This window comes from Heterocephalus glaber, unplaced genomic scaffold, assembly GCF_053883595.1.
Source record: "Heterocephalus glaber isolate CG9 unplaced genomic scaffold, H.glaber_assembly_v1.0 deba00001442, whole genome shotgun sequence".
In the NCBI taxonomy this organism is placed as follows: domain Eukaryota; kingdom Metazoa; phylum Chordata; class Mammalia; order Rodentia; family Bathyergidae; genus Heterocephalus; species Heterocephalus glaber.
The window spans coordinates 932415-951923 of NW_028258296.1; the positions used below are offsets into that span (position 1 = coordinate 932415).

Genomic DNA, 19509 nt, shown 5'->3' on the forward strand with positions numbered 1-19509 from the left:
AATGGTCACATGCTACCCACCCAGCTCGGCCTAGAACTTATTTTATTTAGTTACAAAAACACTAGCCAGGCACTAGGATGCAGGCCTGTAATCAAGCAACTGGGAAGGATGGGGCAGGAGTGTCACAGGTTTGAGCCCAGCCTGGGCAGCTTGGTGTTTTAGTGAGACCCTGTCTCAAAGTAAAAAATAAAAAGGACTGGAGGTACACTTCAGTAGAAAAGCTCCCCTGGGTTCAATCCCCAGGACCACCAAATTAAAAATATTATTCATTTTCTTGGGGAGGTACTGGGGATTGAACCAGGGTCTTCACTGTAAGCTACATCCTCAGGCTCTTTTAATTTTTTTTTTTTTTAAGACAGGGTCTAAGACACCCTGGCTGGACTCAAACTTTCGATCTTCCTGCTTCAGCTTCCCAGAGTGCTGGAGAAAATTTATTATTATTTTTTAACCTAAGGCACCACCTGCCTTCAAATGTACGTCAGGAGGCAAAGTTTGCTGAGTGGAAATGGGTGCTCAGAGGGCCGAATTGAGCCTGTGGGCTGCCGGCCCGAAGTGCAGTGTTGTCCATGCCACAAAATCAGGCCTAGGATGCCTGCAAAGTGCACCACTGAGCCCGACAGTGACTCCCCTCCAGTGCAGCTGTGCAGGGCAGGAGTACCCGGCCCCTTGGCAGAGAGGGGTCCCAACATCAGGCAGCGACGAGCTGCTCTCTGCTCCTCTCAACTTCCTGGATATTTTCATCACGTCAGCTAAGGGTGCATTCTCCTGACGCTGGGGGTTTCAGCAAGGCGTTCTAAGCTACTTAACAGAGGCCAAGCAAACACAATTTAAAGAACAAAAGCTCAATGTCCTGGCTGTGCCTCTTTAGCCTCACGTTTAAAAAGATCCCCCGTCCAGGTCTTTGGGCCTCTGTCTCTGCTGAGCACCGGGGGCGATCCTGATGGAGAAAGTAAAACTCACGTCAAATTATCCAGACCACAAGGTCTGAAAGGAAGAGTCTGGGCTAGTGAAACAGGATGAGCCAGCGAGACGTAGGACTCGGGCTCCAGTGATCTCTACCTCCTGCCACTGGAGGCAGAACCCCGCAGCGCCCTCTGGGGTGGGTCCGGGCGGGCCGACGCGCTGCGGGCGACACCACTGCGGCGAGGGGAGAGCTTGGGTGCGGCGCCCTGGCTCTGCGCGGTCGCCTGCGGAGCTCTCCCGCCCCTCATCCTAACGTCTGGACATTCTCACTCTCTTGATTTAAGGCACCAGAGAGGGTCCCTCGCTCTCGGCCTGCAGCAGGGCAAATACAGGTTCAATCCCGCACTAACTGCCGTGAACCAGCCTCGTAATTCACCGGAGGCTCTGCGCAGAGCGCTAGAAAGCAGGTGTGCGGACTGGGCGCCCCGGGGTCCTCTCGGCCGCTGTCCCGAGCCTGCGCCTAGCGCGGGGCCCCATTGGCCGCGGGCGGACGCGGGAGGGGACAGGCCTTCCCGCCTCGGCCTCCGCGGGCGGCGACTGCGGAGACGCACGGGGAGGAGCGAGGCCGGCGGGTCGCGGTCCGCCGAGCGAGAGCCGGCCAGGGAAGGGGCGCGGGCGCCCGTGCTGTGCTCCGTGCGGGAACGCAGCTCGCTGGCTGCCGTTTTCGCCGTGTGCATCAGAGGCTGGGTTTCTTTCTTTTTTTTTTTTTTTCCAGGACTTGAAAAATATTGCTGAGCTTAACAGATTTTTTTCCTCCCAGCGCTTGCTCGGTTGCAGCAAGGGGTGGGGGATCCTGTACGTGCTCCGCGCGGGGGAGACGTCGGGCCGCCGCAGTCAACCTAACCCGGGAGAGGCGCCGCGACCGAAGATGATTGACGACTCGGCCCTCTAATCAGTGGGGGAGACCAGGAGAGTGACGGGAATGCGGTCCAATCTGCAGGACTCCGGGGTGGGCCGGGGGGCGGTCGGGCAGAGCTGGGCTCTAGGCAGCTCCTAAGGGGGTGGTGCGCGCCGAGCTGTCAAAGCTTCCAGCGCTTCCGGATTCCGCACAATGGGGCAGAGTTTGGGGGTGTGACGGCCGGGCAGGGCGGGAGCGCTTCGGAGGATTTTTGCATGAAGCATGCGCCTCACTTTGCCCTCTGGAAAAAGTCAGAACAATGCTGCTGGAGAAAGTTAACTTTGCTTTAGTTGTTTCACACTCGGGGAAGCTGGTAACTGTCGTGGAGAGCGGCGCTCAGTTTCTCCAGCAAATGCGTGGCTTCTTCTCCCACCGAGGGACTGCGGTGAGCTGAGGGCGGAGTGCACGGCAGGCTCAGAACTTCTGGTCCGAGAAGTGCCGTCTTGAGCCGTGTGGAGGACGGGCGAGCTTCTCCCGACCCTGACAGCAGTGTGCAGGGGCAGAAAGTGAGCCCAGGCGGACCACAGCTGTTCTGTAGATCGCAGTGGAAGACGGGAGGGAGAGGGAGCGCATTCCTTGGCTTTTCTTGAATTCTGCTGTTCAAGTGCACGGAATAGCAAGAAGGGCCAGGGTCCGCTGAGCTTTTGTTACCAAAACAACCCTGTCAGGGTGGCGGGAGGCTGCGGGTCCCAGCCTCCAACCCAGTGGAAGCTACTGGCTCGGGGTCCTGGCGGCCGTCAAGGGCAGCCCCTGCCTGGACCCTTTGCCTCTCCTCTTCCTCCTCCTCCTCCCTCTCCCTGAGCGGTGCAGACATCTAATTCTGCTAGACAGTAAATGGAAAGCAATTGGGCGCTTTCTTTTTTGGGGGGGGGGGTTCTATTCCCAACTATTTCCCAAGGCATCAGGCCTTCCAATCAAATCTGCTTTGGAAATGGGATGTTAGAATTCATTTGGATTCTCAGTTCAACAACACGATTCAATTTAGGATTATGTGCGTCCAAGAAAAATCTGCACACAAGTGACCAGCAGGTCAAATGCTAGAGAAGAAAATGTTGTAAAACAGTAGTTAATAAAGTTAGTGTTGGTAAGAACCGCTGAGCGAATGGTGTGTCACGAATGCCATCCCCTCTTCATGGCTGTGGGCATTAGAATCTAAATCATATCCACAGGATTTCCCTATTAAGTAACCTCTGAAATGAGGGGGATTTGAGATGTCCATATAAGTGAAACCTTATCGACGTAATTTATATATCTACGAGGATTTCACTAAAGCTGGCAAGGTAACATTTCTGCAAATAAAACAGTAAATGCAAGGCTGGGCTCTGTGCCAGGAAGAATATGGATAGCGGAGAGCATGACAGGAGTCTTCTCTCTCAGAGACAATCCCATTTCAAGGCAACCTCCTACCACTTGCAAAATAAATGACCAGCGGTTATTTCCAATAAGGGGTTTATCCTTCCTAACAATGGTTCACTTGTGTGACCGCAGTAAACTCTTCCTACTTCACCTGTTTCCTCACCCCCCCCCCGATTTTCTCCGTGAACTCTGGACAGAATTTGATTTTGCAACCTGGACCTGAGAGAGTTGGAAACATTTTTACCCCTGTCTGCCCTCTGAGGAACATGTTTCTTTGTGTGTTTAAATTTATGCCTGTTGGAGACAAAGTTACCAGGAGCCTTTCTGCGACTGTAACTCCTCTACTGTATTTTTCCCACTCTGGTTTCCAAAGGCGCTGGCGGGTCCAGGACTCCCCTTGCCCACGGGCCGGGGTGCAGGGGCGCAGCAGTGGGGCACAGGGCCTGGACCCGCGCGCCTAGAGGGCGCACCCCGCGCCCCACTCCAGAGGCGCCAAAAGTTACCTAGGATGATGTTGCTAACCACAGAAAGCTGGAATCAAGGGCACAGCCACCGCTGCAACAAAAGAAGTTTTCAAAATGGAAATATCAGCATTAAATTACTTTTCCCCCATTGAAAAAACAGGGCGACTTGCCAGTCTTTTTTTCCTTCTTCTTTCTTTCTTGAGACTCAATCAAAAGTAGGAACCTTTGCCGTTTGGAAAAAGGGCAGCTGGGAAAGGTGGCTTTTCGCGCCCTGGAGTTAAATTCCAGCCTGCGCTGCAGGGCTGCCCAAGGGTACCCAGAACCCAGCTTCAGTCCGGGTCTCCGCGGCACGCGGGACGGGGACGCGGAGCTTCCTTCGAGGAAACTGGAGCTGGAATTCACAGATCCCAGCGAGGCCTCGGCGGAGACCGCGTCCCTGTAGCACCCCCGCCCGGCCCCCGGGAGCCCAGGAGCGGCCGCAGCGCAGGGGGAGACGGGCTGTAACTAGAGGTGGGGGATTGCGCCCGGCCCTTGTGAAGAACGCCGGACGCGCAAGGGCACCGGGCGGGGAGCGGAGCCCGGGGCCCGGGGTCAGCGGCAGAGTCGCCGAGCCGGCGCGGAGAAGTTTAGGCAGAGGCCCGCGGCACCCGGCGCACTGTTTTGTTATCGCTCCTGGAGCTCGGTCTCTGCCCCTCACTTAGGGAAGCGGAGTCTGCGCGCGGCCTTTACCCCTCGCCGGGGCCTTTCCTGCGGGGACTTCCTCCGCCGTCTCCCCGCGACATCCCTGGCTCCCGGTTCGGAGGCGCCGGCTCTGCAGCGCTGCACACCGCCCTGCGGAGCCAGGCGAGGGCCGGGGTTCGGAGCAGGCAGGCAGGCGCGGGCAGGCGCAAAAACAAAACTGGAAAAGCAGGCTCGCTGGCAACCTGCCAAACCCTAAAAACCACCCCCTTCTCTGCCAAAACAATACTTTGGCGAACCTAAAATAATTGCAGGAAGCTCTTTTCCACTCTAAGAACTGTTACCTGGGCCGGGAGAGGGGTGCGCCAGACGCCCCGGGGTGCGCGGCGCGGGGACGGCACGAACCCTTCCCGGGCGCCGCGGCCACAGCCCTTCCTCCCGGGGGCGGGCGCGGAGGCTCCGTGCTCGGGGCGCCGGGTCCCCGGCTCCGGGCCCGGGAGGGGTGCCCGTCACCCCACGCACAGCCCGGGGGCTGCGGCGCAGAAGTTGGTGGGGCCCGCGCACGGGCACGCGGCGCGCAGCTCCGACCGCCCGGGTCCGGGGTGCAGGGTTCGCACCGCGCACACGCGCGCCGCCGGCCAGTCCCCGCCGCGGTCCGCGCAGGTCTGCGGCGGTGGGGGAGGGGCGGGAAAGTAGTTTGTCGCTGGGCGCAGGCCGCGCGCGGGCGGGCAGGCAGGCGGGGCAGTGCGCGCCGCAGCCCCCTCCTCCGCGCCCCGTCCCCTCCTCCTCCCGATCCTCCCCCTCCCGGGCTCCCCGGCGTGCGGGGCGGGGCGCGGCGCGGATCGCGCGCTCTGCCTTGGACGCGCGGCCGGCGCGGGGGGCGGGCGGCGCCGGCGGGGAAAGTTCGCGGCGGCGAAGGCGGCGGCGGCGGCGGCATGTGAGCGCCGCTCCGCTCCTCTCCGCGGCCGCAGGATGTACTCGCCGCTCTGCCTCACGCAGGTAAGCGGGGCGTGGGGCGCGGTGTCCGCGCGGGACCCGGCGGCGTCCCCCGCGCAACTTCCCGACCCGCGGCCCCGCGCCGCGCCGTGGATCGGTCCCGCGCGGCCTGCAGGGGACGCGGCCCGTGGCGCGGCAGCGTGGGATCCACGCGGGACGGCGCCCCGACCGCGGGCGCAGGCCACTCTGGCCCCAAATCTGGTCCCTGCTGCTGCATTCATTATTTCCTCTGCCCGAATGCGCTGAGTCCTTGGGAAGAGAAAGTGCTGCCCTCACCCAGCTTTGTACCCAGCGCCCCAACGCGAGTGGCCGCGCGAAGTTGTGGGCGCTGCGCGAAGCATGCTCACCGCTCCCAGACCTGCCCTCGCGAGCGGGAGATAACGGTTTAACCCGGGACTTCGGGAGGCTGAAAAGTAGCAGCAGCTCTCCGCCTGGCTCCTCGGGATCGCGGACTCATTTTCCCTATGACACCCTGCTTATTGCAGTCTCTAACAGCAGCAATACCGGCGATCCGATCGCAGAAGACGCGTAAATGCATCTTTTATGTTGAAATGGTCTGTTTGGGATTTAGGCCTAGCATTAATAATGGAAAGCAGTTGTTTTTAGTTACTGTAAAAGTTTTTTTCTCCCCTAACAAACTTGCAGAGTTCCTATTTTAGGAACTTCTGGAAGTATGGAATGAAACTTTTCCAGCCATTTCTGGCGAGGTTCACAATTGCATATGGATAAGATGCAAAGTGTTGGGATCATTTGAATGAACTAGACTGCAGTGAAAACGCTGAGATTCGGAGGCTGAAGTTCTAGCTGGCTAAACTTTGCAGCACGCAGAACTTGTAGATATTAGCAGCGTGCTGCGACAGGGAGTGGCAGGCAGATGCCCCTGTGTCCCTCCAAGGGCCCGAGGGGATAAGCTGGCGTTTGGGGCTGGCGTGAGAGAGGGTACCTGTGCCCTGCAGGCCCAGCAGGCGGGGACGCACAGAGCTGGCTCCTCGGGCCTCCCCGGCTATTATCACATTGACAGAGATTTCCTCTTCTGTCTTTTTTCACTCCTACATATTTGGTAGTGTTGATTACATTCACTAGGCCTTCGAACATTTATTCTTGGTTTAACAGCGTGTGGAAAAAAGGTACAATAAATAGTGAATAAAATCTCATCTTAAGGAAGGTTCTTTTAGAAATTGATTTACAACTTAGCTATTTTTCTGGAATATTTATAACATTTTAAGGCCAGTTTTAGAAAGAGAAACTTAGCCTATTGCTCTTTAAAAAAATCCAGCAAGCACAGTGATAAAAGTGCTCTGCATGAAAGAATAGATTCCATATACTTGCATGTAAATTTTACAAACTTGCCAGGAAAATGCCGGACAGCTTCCTTTAACCCAGAAGGGGCATATCATAACCAAATCATGTATCTGGCTGTACAGTGATAACCCATCAGAAATTTATCAGTGAACCTTTAAAAAATAGATTCTAGAAATATCACTATTGTGTGGTTCTTAAATTTGGCCTCTGTTCAAATGGATCAACATTTTGGATGTTCTGATTCAAAGTAATAGCCACTCTGGAAACAGGTTTTCGGGTTTGTTTTTATTGGTGGCCTGTAATGTTCTCGCCAACTATGTATGTAAAATATTTTTGTTTTTTTTTCTTGAGTACTGTGGAATATTACATAGCTGATGGTGTTTTGTTCAACAGCATGATTTACAAGGACATAATACCCCCCCACCCCCGGCTAATTACTTATGCTATCCGGGGACATTTCCTACAAGCTAATGATACTCTTTAGCTTTGCTGTTCTGGAGTATTTCTCATCATGAGTTGAGAAAGATACATTTTTAAAATATTAACTAGTACTGAAATTGTGCATTTGAGTAAAGTTTTCCAAAATAGTGTGCACTTTCATTGGCACAGTCTAGAAATCCTTGGGGAATAACATGTTATTTACATACTTTCGATGCAAGGTTGGGGGCTTAGATTATTCTTAATGACTGGTTGACATAGTTGACCTCATTCATAGATTTTCACGATGAGCTATATGGGCCTTCGGTTGGCAGGTAAACAAATGCTTCTGAACCCCAGTGAATGTGGTCCCAGTTTTTGAGAAGCATTTAGAGAATACCTTTGGACATGTAAAGTGCCGTACTGTGATGTTTACTTAAAATGCTCATTATTAATAAAGCTTTAAAATAAGATAGTGTTTGAGGATAGATGTGAAATGTCTGGAGCCAAGTTGCTCTTGGTTTTATAAAACGGAGTGGAGGCTTTAAATCGAGGTCTCCTTTTGATGAAAACTCACTCTGTAGTTGAAGGAAGGCTGCACAGTGCTGCCGAATCTTGGTCCCCAGCATGTCCCGTATACATACGAAGATCGCCCAGTGCGAACACTGTTTCAAACTTAAAATTCATGTATTTTAGAACATTTTCAGGATGAGCTCAGAATTTAGTAATGTTTAAATGCTTTGTGGTTTGGCATATGCCTTAGCAGATAAACTGTGACTTGTCCCTTATTTCTTTCTTTTAAAGTATGGAAATAAGAAAGATTCTGAAACATCAGAAAAATTTTTAAATGCTAATGGTTTATGGTAAAGAGTAATGTAATTCTTGTATTTTTCTCTTTTCTCCCTGCACTTGAAAAATGCTTGCTCTGAAAGCTGGCTACTTTTGTTATGAATTCTTTTATTGAAAAAGAGCACTTTTCAAAGCTTAACTTCAAACATACAGCATAAAATTGGTACAGAGAGGAAAAAAATTAAATGTCAATTATTGCAGTGATTTATTATGTATGATATTAATATATACTTTTAAAAAGTCCTATGTGGTGCTTAGATGATTGATTATAATTTGTAACATTTTAACAGACTTGACTATTAAAATATTTACCAATTTTACCCTCTCAGTTTACATTTGAATTTAAGCAATTTAAAAATTACTGTAATAGTAATACTTTTGACATTACAATTACATGTGCCTAAAAAGTATACATTTAGGTCATTATCTTGAAAAAGACAGCATTTTATATTTGTCTTGTGTACCCTTTTTAAAGTCGTCAAATAGCTCTTTGATTTTCTTGTCCTACTTATTTGAAGGTAAATAATTTATCTTTGGAGGGGAGTTATGTGGCAAAGAAGTTACGTAAGATTTCTGTGGGTGAGTTAATCAAAAGTTAGATGTACTCTGGAAGCCGGATGGAGTTTACTATTTAATTTTTTATTTTTATATGTCCTCACCAAATGTCAGCACGAGAATCAAACATTTTGGGTAAAACAGGAAAACACTTCAGTTCTTTGGATTCAGTTTATTTTCAAATTACCCAAATGTTAAGGGGCATTTGGGAAGGCTTGCTGGGGTCTCATGAACATTGGACCTACCAGTTTTTCTGTTTTCCTGTGAGAAAAAGCTGGACTATATTTCTAAACATTCTAAAATTCTAAAAATTGTATTTGCCCATTAGGCATGGTCAGTACTAAAGGCATCTCGGCCTTATCACCAGATTGAGTGTATTAAGTGCAGCTGGTCGTCACTACGGTGCCTTCTGTTTACCGTTCGGCCTGTTCGGTTTTCTTTTTTTCCCCCTTTTTATCTTAGTCCCGTAGAACCAACAATTACATCTTGGGCATAGATCTTTTATTTTCATGTAATGAATATAAAATCCTTCTTTTCTTTTGTATAAGGACCTGTCACAATTTAACTCTTTGACTAAAAAAAATTATATACAAATGTTATATTTAAAAGAAGAATTGAGATATGGTCAAAATGAAGAAGAAAAAGATCCCAGGGTCCATGTGATCTTTTTAGAGGGGAAGGCTTTGTGTTCGTTGACGGTGGAGCCCATTTTGCTCCTAGACTTTCATAAACATTGACTGGCATCTGAGTGTTTGTGATTTGCCAACCTGGCCACCGAGCCCTGGCTGGGCCACAACAGCGAGGTCAAGGCTGGGACAGCCTGGGATTCGCCTTCCTTGAAGGAGGCTGGGGTTGGGTGTTGTTAGAAGCGCCTAGATCAGCCTCCCTCGCTGTCCCGGGGACCAGGCCCAGCCAGAAGCCGTGGCTTGGCAGGCGTGTTCAAGCCTTCTTGGATTCTGGCAGTTTCCTTCTTCAGACAGTGAGAAAAGATACTGCTGTTTGTCCCTGTCCCTGACTTCCCTGCAGGGTTCCCTGTGTGATTTGGGGAACAGACGAGCCCGTAAGTCGGCCCTCGGGGGAGGTGTCTCCTTTTGTCTCCCTGTCCTCACCTCTCTGCTTCCTCCCACTGCAGGATGAGTTCCACCCTTTCATCGAAGCACTGCTGCCCCACGTCCGAGCCTTCGCCTACACGTGGTTCAACCTGCAGGCCCGGAAACGAAAATACTTCAAGAAGCACGAGAAGCGCATGTCCAAGGAAGAGGAGCGGGCTGTGAAGGATGAGCTGCTGAGCGAGAAGCCGGAGGTCAAGCAGAAGTGGGCGTCCCGGCTCCTGGCCAAGCTGCGGAAAGACATCCGACCCGAGTACCGAGAGGACTTTGTGCTCACGGTCACGGGCAAGAAGCCTCCCTGCTGCGTGCTTTCCAACCCGGACCAGAAAGGCAAGATGCGGAGAATTGACTGCCTGCGCCAGGCAGACAAAGTCTGGAGGTTGGACCTGGTGATGGTGATCCTGTTTAAGGGCATCCCGCTGGAAAGTACTGATGGCGAGCGTCTGGTGAAGGCCCCGCAGTGCTCCAACCCCGGGCTCTGCGTCCAGCCCCACCACATAGGGGTGTCCGTCAAGGAGCTCGACTTGTACTTGGCCTACTTTGTGCACGCGGCAGGTAAGTGCGGTGGCAGGAACCCCTTCCGCGCCCATGTGGGTTTCCCTCCTGGTGGCCTCGGGTGCCGCACATTCTTGAGCTCTGGAGGTGCAGGCTGCGTCCAGACAACCAGTGGGGCTTCAGAGGAGCCGGCCAGCCGGGCCGGGCCTAGGCGTGCAGGGGCCCAGGTGGAACACAGAGCCTTGCGGTTCCGGCAGGCTCAGGTCCGCTGCGAGCAGAGCTGTCCAGGCGCAGGTGATGAGACAGGTGGGCAGCTCAAACCCCAGCTCCTGCTGAAGGGTGAGAGAAGCCTCGGGAAAACCCTTGTAATACAGAGTCTGTTTTAACTGGCCAGGAGTCTTCCTAAAAAGCGTGTAGTTTGCTAGTGAGGCAGTCTTTAGTTGCCTTCTTGCTGGGAGTGTTTTTAACCTATCAAGGCCTCTTGAACCTCCTGCCAATTAAGAAGTTGAAGGTAAGATTACTATTAAATGGCTGATCATTTATGAAGGAGAGATAATCACATGAATCCAGAAGCTAGGTAGCTTTGTATTTAGGAATTCTTCATGTCGTCTCAAATAGCTAAGGGAACCAATCCACTAAACTCTCCTGAGTCATGGATGGAGGGGTTAATGGGAAAAGAAACCGCCCTGATAGTGCACGAACACATTGAGCAATTGCTATTGGTAGCTGATGCAGTGAGTTGTTTTGATTTTTTAATAAAATTAATTATTGTTTTCTAAAGCATAGTCTACCTGTGCGTGTTTCAGCATTCAGAACAGCATTCAGGATAAAACTGTTGAAGCTTGGCTAAAATAATGCATTTTTACTTTGTTGCTCTCGTCCTGTTTCGGACAAAAGGCTCATTGTGTTACGTGAGAGCTCAGGTCTTGTGTGACTTGTCGACTCTTTATGTGTACGCATCGGTCTTGCTAGATTGCAGTCGTGGCAGTCGCTTGAGCCAGATGGAAGAAAGTAACTTGTGGGGTCCGGAGGAGCTTACTTTCGGATGTATTTATGTGTTTTTTTCACCAATGAGAAAACAGATACTACCTGTAAAGTCAGTACTATACTGTTTTGCAAAAATGTTTTAAACTTTAAAACCGTTAGCTGTTTTTTTGAAAGAAGTCAGCTGTATTTTCTATTATTTTTTCAGTATATGATTTAGAAAGTGAACTTTTGTTACCCATCTGTCCTTACTTAAGAAACTGGAAAAATCAACTTTGCGAGTGCAGCACATCACCCTTCGCATTCTGTTGGCAGGAGACAGATGAGTATTTTAGAAGATGTGCTCTGTAAGCATTTCACATATTTGGGGGTTTGAAAATATATACTTGATTACACGTGCCTGTTGCTTTGGCCAGTTTGGGGTAGCAAAAGGAAAAAGCAACACCTGGCAAATGATCTCCACACAGGAGATCATTTTTAGCCTTCTTTAGACTGTTAGCTCTATTGTTGATTCATCTATGACAAAAGCAAAGTTAAGAAACATTCTTGTTTATTTGCATTTGTAAGTGCATCAGGGTGCAGAAACAATTCAGATGCTACAAGGCCTTTCAAGGAGCTGTTTTTCAAATCTTGTGTCTATCTCTTGGATATTCAGAAAAATAACTTATAAGTTATAGTGAATGCTTTAATTGGCCGCCACCGAAACTTGAGTTTGCCAGCAGACGATGTAGACCACGTGAGTGCTTCCTTAGACGCCAGCGCCAACGTGAAATGCCTGCGTAGCTTCTATCCACCTGAGCAGTGCCCAGTCTACGTTTTTGACTTGAACACTCCCCTCGATGGATGGGGGAAATCACACCCTTCCGGCCCTTCCCATTGCATGTGTCGCATCCATCGAGACAGCTTGTTACTCTGCTTTCTTCAGACCCTTGAGCTGACAGTCGCGGGTGCCATGACACCTAAAGGGACTGTGGCGGAGCGACACCTAGAAGGTTGTTAGGAGGGCTTCCGGCATCCTTACTGCCCGTGAGAGACTTACTGACCACAGCGTGGGTCAGAGTGCTGTCGGGTTCGCGTGAGCCTGAGCCCCAGCCAGGTGTCGGCCGTTGGTGTGCACAGATCGGCGGCGTGGCTGCTTCTCTGCCTTTGCAGCAGCAAGGTTACAATAGAAAGTCACGAGGGCCTTTTGTCTGAGTATTTCAGGTTGACTTAGGAGACTTAGAGACAGACCTGTTATTTGTGGAAGGGAAGCTGCCAGTATAAATAGGAGGTAGATTGGTCAACGTACGTACAACTGATTTGACAAGCATCTGTTATAATGCTGAAGATTTGTAAACACTACACAATGTTTCTACCTCCTTAAAAGGTCTGAGAACTTGCCAGCATTGGCAGGAGGCAGAGCCTCTGAGGCATGCTTCGTGCTTCGCAGTCAAGCCAAGACCACTGTGGTCCCTCACCTGTGCTGGATTTGTCTTTATCTCATTGATATTTTGTGTTTTTTCCTTCTGAATTGCCACCCCCCCATGGCCACAGAAATGTGATCTTTCCCTTCTGAACATGTGTACAGTAATTGTTGCTTCACGCATTTAGATTGTTCCCTGGTAAAAAGTCACAGTCTTCTTGAGTACTGGAAGCAAATGCAGAACCAATCATTTTTTTTTAAGCAGGGAGAATTAGTCTAAGGCTTATTGAGAGGCTAAACTATAATAATAAACTACATTCTAAGTTTTCCTCCTAAATCCACTGATAGTAGAATTATGTGAATTATGTGGCTGTTCGGCAGTAACAAGTGTAATGAAATCGGAGTGACTCCATGAGCCTGAAGATTTTAACTTGGGAAAAATTTAAAAGAGCAAAACTATCCCATGCCCTTACTTTGGCCTGTCTTTGCGTCGTCCTTCCCATGTATAATATGACAATGAGGTATTATGGTATTGTGGCACATGCTTTTCTTTGTGGGCACATAACAGTAAAGCTAATTTATGACCAGTCTTTAGCAGATGATCTGTATCAGAATCTACAATATAACCGGCACGTGGCAAGGTCACAATTTAAGTTGTTAAGGTCATAACCTTAGCCACCAGGCATTTGACCTTTTAGATAAAGTTAACCTTTGTTCATTAGTAGGCACTCAACCGAGAACTTTCTGGAGAGTTTTTTCTTTTTTGAAACTGCTTCTGTATGGCTTCTGGTAATGTAATCAGATTCTAGAAGGATTCGAAGTCTGGTTGGTTAAATCTGGTAAGCACCTAGACTTTTAAGGGCTCGTGTTTTGGATGGAGACAGATTCCTGTGTTTATGCCACGGAGCGGTGTTGCCGTTGTTTATATTTGGTAGTCGCTGCCGGGTGGGGTGGCGAGCGCTGAAGCAGCTGTGTGACGACATTTGAAAACTAAAATTAAACAAAAGGAATTACATTTAATGCACCCAAGGTCTGTGCTGATTTTCAAGTGGGCTTGGCCCGAACGTCAGATTGCAGCGAGCATCTTCAGGGTTTGCGGACATGGAATCTCCTAAGCTTGGGAGTATTTTTAGCCATGTTAAAATTCACTTTGAAAGACTGATAAGCCACCCGAACGCGCCAGGTGACTGCTGTAACTGGTCAGCTCGTGACCATGTGAGCCCGTGATGTCCTCATGGCAGAGCGGTCGCTGCTTTTGAGACAGGGTGCTTCCCACCGCGCCGGCCCTGCTGGGTTTGCTCGGCCCGAGAACGCCAGAGGTCCCGTCGCTCCCGGAAAGAGCAGTTTCAGGCCCTGGGAAGCTGCGTGCTGGGTGTCACTGATGGCCGCTGTTCACTTAACGATGCCGTCCGGAATGCTCATTTTCAGTCAGCGAGGTCACTGTGACATTTGCTGATATGCCACATAGTATTAAACGAGAGAGAAGCCCCCAGGAGCCGTGGTGTAGTTTTACTTTGGCTTCGTGCTTGCCATTCCTTCATAGAGTGACAGAGAGCCATGATGTGCAGCTCGCCAGATGGCCGTGTTGGCAGATTGAGAATTCACTTCCTACTGCGTCAGAGCAGGTGTGAGTGGGAGTGTGCGCATGCGTGTGCACATCCAGGCTGCACCCAGCGCGCTGGTTACACTGGGGACGATTTCCTTTTTTTGAAAAGCTTTGGATACGGTTATGCAGATACAGAAATCATTAAAATATTTTTTAAAAAGGAATCATGTTATATTGTTATGGTTTACAGTTTTATGTCATATTGATTATGATAGTACCTTACCTTTTAGGTAGTCTGTACATTAGTTTAAAGGAATATCACCTATCTAAAAATAAGATGTGTTATGTACATGTACCAGCTCCACATGAGGAGTGTAAACACGTTCTGCAAACATGTACTAATAAAATTTTTTAAAAATTAAAAAAAAATGTAGTCGCTATGTTCTGTTAGCGGGGCTGTGTGTGTGTGTGTGTGTGTGTGTGTGTGCTTATGCTCAAGTCTAGGACTATGCAGTATCTAACGAAAGTTTTCTAGTGTTTTAACAAACTCCCTAGTGAAAGTTGTCTAGTTGGCTTGTCTGACTGATAGTAACAAAGCATGTTTGGAGAAAGAAGGGCTAAGACGAAGGTACAGTGACATTTTAAGTTAAGACAGGAAGTATTCTACTCTGTCTCAGATACTAAGTCTAACCTTAAGTAAATCTGAAGCTAGACTTTGTGGTATGCACTCGTTTTTAGAAATTTTTATTTATCCTTTAATTCTTCAAAAATAGCACTAGCAGCCAACAAACTGGAGGTAAACATGGCTTCTGCACCCTAGACCATTTTCTGCATAACCTGAGGATGGTCACAGTAGCCTTTGTCTGGGCTGTGGAAACAGATTCCTTCACCTGGAAGTAGCAAGACGCATGAGGGTGGGAGCCGCAGGCAGAGGCTGTGCTGAGGAGCCTCAAGGGAGCCAGCCGTCCACGGCTAAGAGGGCGAGTGTTGGTAAGAATTTCCCCTGTGACGCTGGCTTCGCCTGGTCCTCATTCCACCCTGTGATAAGTAGCATCAATTTAAAGCTATTTAAGGCCAGTGTGGGAGAAGCCATGGCCTTTGTTGTGGTCCGTGCTGTGCACAGTAGGGCTGGGTGTCTCCTTGGGCAGAGCTCTGGCTCTTCCAGAGGGCAGGCAGGACAGCCGAGCCTTGCAGTGGGCAGCCACACTTCTGATTACTCACAGTTGCTAAGGTGGATTACTGGAAACAAGTCTGAGGATTAGAGCAGAAGAAGAAAGCACGAAACAGAACCAGGTTCAGCGAATGTGCCCAACGCTGGTTTCTTCTCTTCCAGCCCTACTTTCCCCGTGGTTGCTCAGATGTTAGATCTTGCTTTGCAGTGTTATAAAGAAGGGACGCAGAGGGGAGGGAGGCAGGAGCGGGAGGAGGAGGAGTGGATGCACACGGTTTGTTAAGAGAAACATAAAACTGTAAACCGAGTCACAAACGGAGATGCCTTGGGAGTGTTTTGGTCTGAGAAATACTGTACAGGGTTCTTGGGCAGTGAGGTACCAAGAGAACTTTATGATCCATCTTCCCATCATATTTTTTTTATAATTTGTTTCAAATTAAAATACGATTTGGGACTTCAGAAATTTATATTCAAATGTTTAGGAGACAAAGTTGTGCAGAAATTCTCTTTAGGGTCAGGAGTCCGGGGTGTGACTTCGAAGGACACAGGTAGGTTTGGGGACTGTGAAGGTGGTGGTGCTTTCACTGTGCTTTCTAAGAGGCAGCTCTTACTGTCCTCAGCTTGTAACTCATGCCCACCAAGGTGACCCTGAGATACACATTTTTGACTCAAACTTTGGTGTCCCTGAACTTAGGCTTTTCTAGCCGCTGCTTAGACAGAAATGGCATTTTCCGTTGGGTTCCCCCAAAACATTAGAAAACAGTTATTCATGTTTTGTTATGGTGACTCCATAGTGTAAAATTATTGTTATCTAGTGGAATTAGCCCTCCCATGAATGTTCTAGTTAAATAAACATGGTTATGAGGCAGAGGAATGATAAGCCCAACAAATGAGAAACTGCAGCAACTGGAGCAGAGAACATTTTTGTTGTTCTCTTTGTAAAACAAGCTAAAGAGGATAAAATTGAGAGAAAGAAGTTCATTTGTGCTCTCTTGGTCTTGGGTAAAATGCACTGTGTTGCTAACTCGGGATGGTAGGATAATCGGCATAGCTGGAGATCGGAGTGGAACGGTTTACTCTCTTTTGTCTGAGAACATCAAACTTATTTTTCTTCATAGCCTTCAAACATTTTTGTCGTGCTGGATTTTGGATCTAGATCAATTAGAAGTAGGAGAAAGGGGATGGAAGGAGAGAAGGAATGGAAGTAGCAGACACTGTACTGAGTTTACCCTTTCGTATGTCCTGTGGTCACAGGGTTGGACACCACTCACGAGCTGTTGCTTGTCTCCCTGGAATCAAAGGGCAAATAAAGTCAGAACCCAGCCCTTCTCACAGGTATATTTTTCTGTGGAGTTCGGGTCTCAGCCGCAGAATGAGGCACCCTAGTTTAGCAGAGAGAGAAGTGGTCCTGTGCTTGTTAGTGTTGGGTACAAACTCTGGAAGGATTTGTTCTTCCTTTTGTAGACTGTTAAGTCTAGTGAATGGAGGCATTATGACCCAGGTTCAAGAGGCTTTTTTTTGTAAAATAAAGTTAGATTAATGCATTCTAGATGCTTTGGAAGCCATTGAGTAGTATAGCAAACATTTTTTTAAAAACCTGAATTACATGCAGTGTTTTACTATGTAGATTTTTGTACATATTTTTATATGCACAGAAATATTTTTAAACTTCCCTTAATGACTAGATTTTAAAATTTAAGATTTATTTTGCTCTGAAAAAATTCTTTGGTTTTGGCCTTTAGTAAAAAAAAAAAATCTTTGGTTATAGCCACATGAAAAAAGAAAGCAAAAATGCTTGATGGAAGAATGGAGTTTTATTAATTTTAAGCTAATTAAATTTAAACTGTTAAAATAGGAAAAAAAATTACAAATGGGGACAAATTCCATCTTAATGCTCTTAAATGCCCAAGCCTTATTTTGGCTTTTTAAAAATATAAATGAGATTAGTTCTTAATGATTTTAGAGCCAACCTAAAAGCCTCACTCAATGTGAATTTTATGATTGTAAATAGGAAAAAAAACCCCAACAAATCCAATCATACTACATTAATTCATTGCACATATGAATTTTTCTCAGGAATTTTTTTTTTTTTGGTACTGGGGATCGAACTCGGGTCCTTGCGCTTGCGCAGCAGGTGGTGGAAACCACTGCACTAAATCCCCGGCCCTCAGGTATGTTTTTTAAAAAGCTGCTGAACTCAAATAAGAAAAATGTGGCTTTCCTTTTGCGAAATGTTGGTAAATCTCACAGTTACAGTTGTGAGGTGTCAGTTATGCCGGAATGAGAAAGATGGAGCTTGGGAATGAAAGCGACGAAGCTGGAGACTGAAGATTGGGATGGACAAATAGAGTCACACCCCAGCTCCACACTGCCCCTTTTCTGTCTCTGGCTTGTGGCCATGGTGGCCCAAACACTCTGATTTTTCAGATGCAGTTTTCCAGGCACATATATTCCTTTAAAAATATTAACGGCTGAGTTTGAAATGCTACGTGGGCTAAAAGAAGTGAAGTGAAATTAAAACATATTTTATGAGCACTATTTAAACATTTGTGTGACTGGGGAGCATCGCCGTTGTCAGGCAGTGTCCTGGTTGCCATGGTCTGGGTGGTTTTATTTCCTTTTGTAATTTTGCCAGCCCGCGATTGGGCAGTGCCTTGCATTCGTGCTGTTGGAGAAGATATCTGTGGTGAGTCAGTCACATAGCTGGAGCTGAGTGGGAACTTGGGGTAGGGAAAGGTATTTGCCAATGGGTAATAGGAACTGTGGTGTTGAAAATACCAGTCTTCATTTTATTTCCAAATCAGGCGCATATTACTTAATGTCAGAAACTTGACACCATCTCTGTGTTGACACGCACTCCAGTCTTTCCCTCTCCCCTGTCGGGATCATTTACAAGTCTCTGTATTTTCATGTAAAGGGATAAGTTATTTAATTTTAAGCTGGAACATAAGGTAAATATCTTGCTTTTAGGGTCCCATCATTGTCACTTTCAAATATTCCGTTCCCTCTGAAGGGAGCTGACATTGCAAGTCCTTAGGTTGACAAATTCTCATCAACCTTGGTGAAAACGTTGGCTGTGAAAGGTGGAGTCGGAGGCAGCCTGGACAGATGGGCTCCTGCAAGGGGACACCAAGCCCCGCTCCACGGCCTGCTCCGCCTCAGGGTGGGGACGCCACAACGCCTTCTGCACACGGAGGCCCGGCCACCTCTGCAGCACGAGCCCACGTGCTGTGAGCTCAGGGAGAGCAGCACATGAGCCACGACAGGCAGGTGGCTTCGATTCTGATTGCATCCATGAGTGACACCACTAGCAGTGTTGTTGACAGAAAACCGTGTCCTCGAGAATGTATTTTCAACATTGAGTCATCGAAAGTTAAAGATGAAGGGTGACAAACATGGAAGATGAAACACAGGTTCCAGATGAGAATTCTGGTGAAACTGCGTTTGTGTGGGAAAGGTTGCATCTAGCATGAGGGGGGTGCAGCTTTTACACAGACACGTGTCGTACCGACGGAGTTGCTGAGATTCCTGATGAATCTATCCTGTGCCTACCGCCTTTTCTTTACGTGGTAGTGGTTCCTCTTTTGGAGTGTAGTTTCAAGTAACTTTGAGAATGAAGTCTTTGTAGCCATGCTGTTCAACAGCGTGACTATTGTTGTGTGTTCCAGCGGGGGACAGATAGTCGTTGCAGTACTTTCATTGTATGGCCTCTCAATATGTGACAAGGACTTTTATTCAGAATCCCTTTTTTAAAAAATGTGCTTTAGGAGTTTCTCCCCTCCCCATGCCCAATCAGCAATTGCCATAGTTTAAAAAAGAAGATTTAAGTGAACTTTTATTATTTTCTTAGCTTACAGTATAGACAAAAATCTTATTTTTATAAACTGTTTTGAAATATTTATATTTTAGAGTTGTAAAAAAATGTAGCGAGGATAAAAATTCACACAACTTGACATCTAATTGGGCCCAGGGTATACATACATACATACATGTAAAAATAAGGTTGAAGCAGTAATGGAAGTAATTGTTCCAAAGATATTTGTTCCTCATCCCAGAAAAAATAATGAACATGCAAAATAGATAAATGTAATCCTTTGTACTTTTGCCACCTACATTTTTTAACTACAGAGACTGATTTCTCTAGAAAGGTCAGAGGTTTTGGACAGAAAGCTCTGTAATTCTTCAAAGAGAGACGATTTCAGATGTGCTTTATGAAGACTGATTACTCATATCTTTTGACTCCGCTGCGGTTGTGCCCAGGAGGGACTGCGTGGGCCTTGTCCCGAGACAGACGGGTGGAGCTGGGCTGGGGGTGGACCGGGCC

The 19509-nt window shown here is 48.1% G+C and overlaps 1 protein-coding gene across 13 annotated transcripts in view; it reads left to right on the forward strand.

Annotated features, from left to right (window-relative positions):
• Window positions 1-357: 357 nt before the first annotated feature.
• Nfia (nuclear factor I A) overlaps window positions 358-19509 on the forward strand; it is a 306327-nt gene continuing 287175 nt past the window's right edge. For 5 of the 13 annotated variants that reach the window (XM_087212645.1, XM_021255657.2, XM_021255656.2 and 2 more), the window contains exons 1-2: window positions 358-2246; window positions 9611-10142. In XM_087212645.1, coding sequence (XP_087068771.1) covers window positions 2121-2246; window positions 9611-10142 — 658 coding nt within the window. In that variant the 5' untranslated portion in view covers window positions 358-2120. Of the gene's footprint in view, window positions 2247-5201; window positions 5359-5885; window positions 5910-8334; window positions 9539-9610; window positions 10143-19509 lie in introns of those variants that run through there. The other 8 variants (XM_013071045.3, XM_004841557.4, XM_087212647.1 and 5 more) reach the window with 4 other exon arrangements.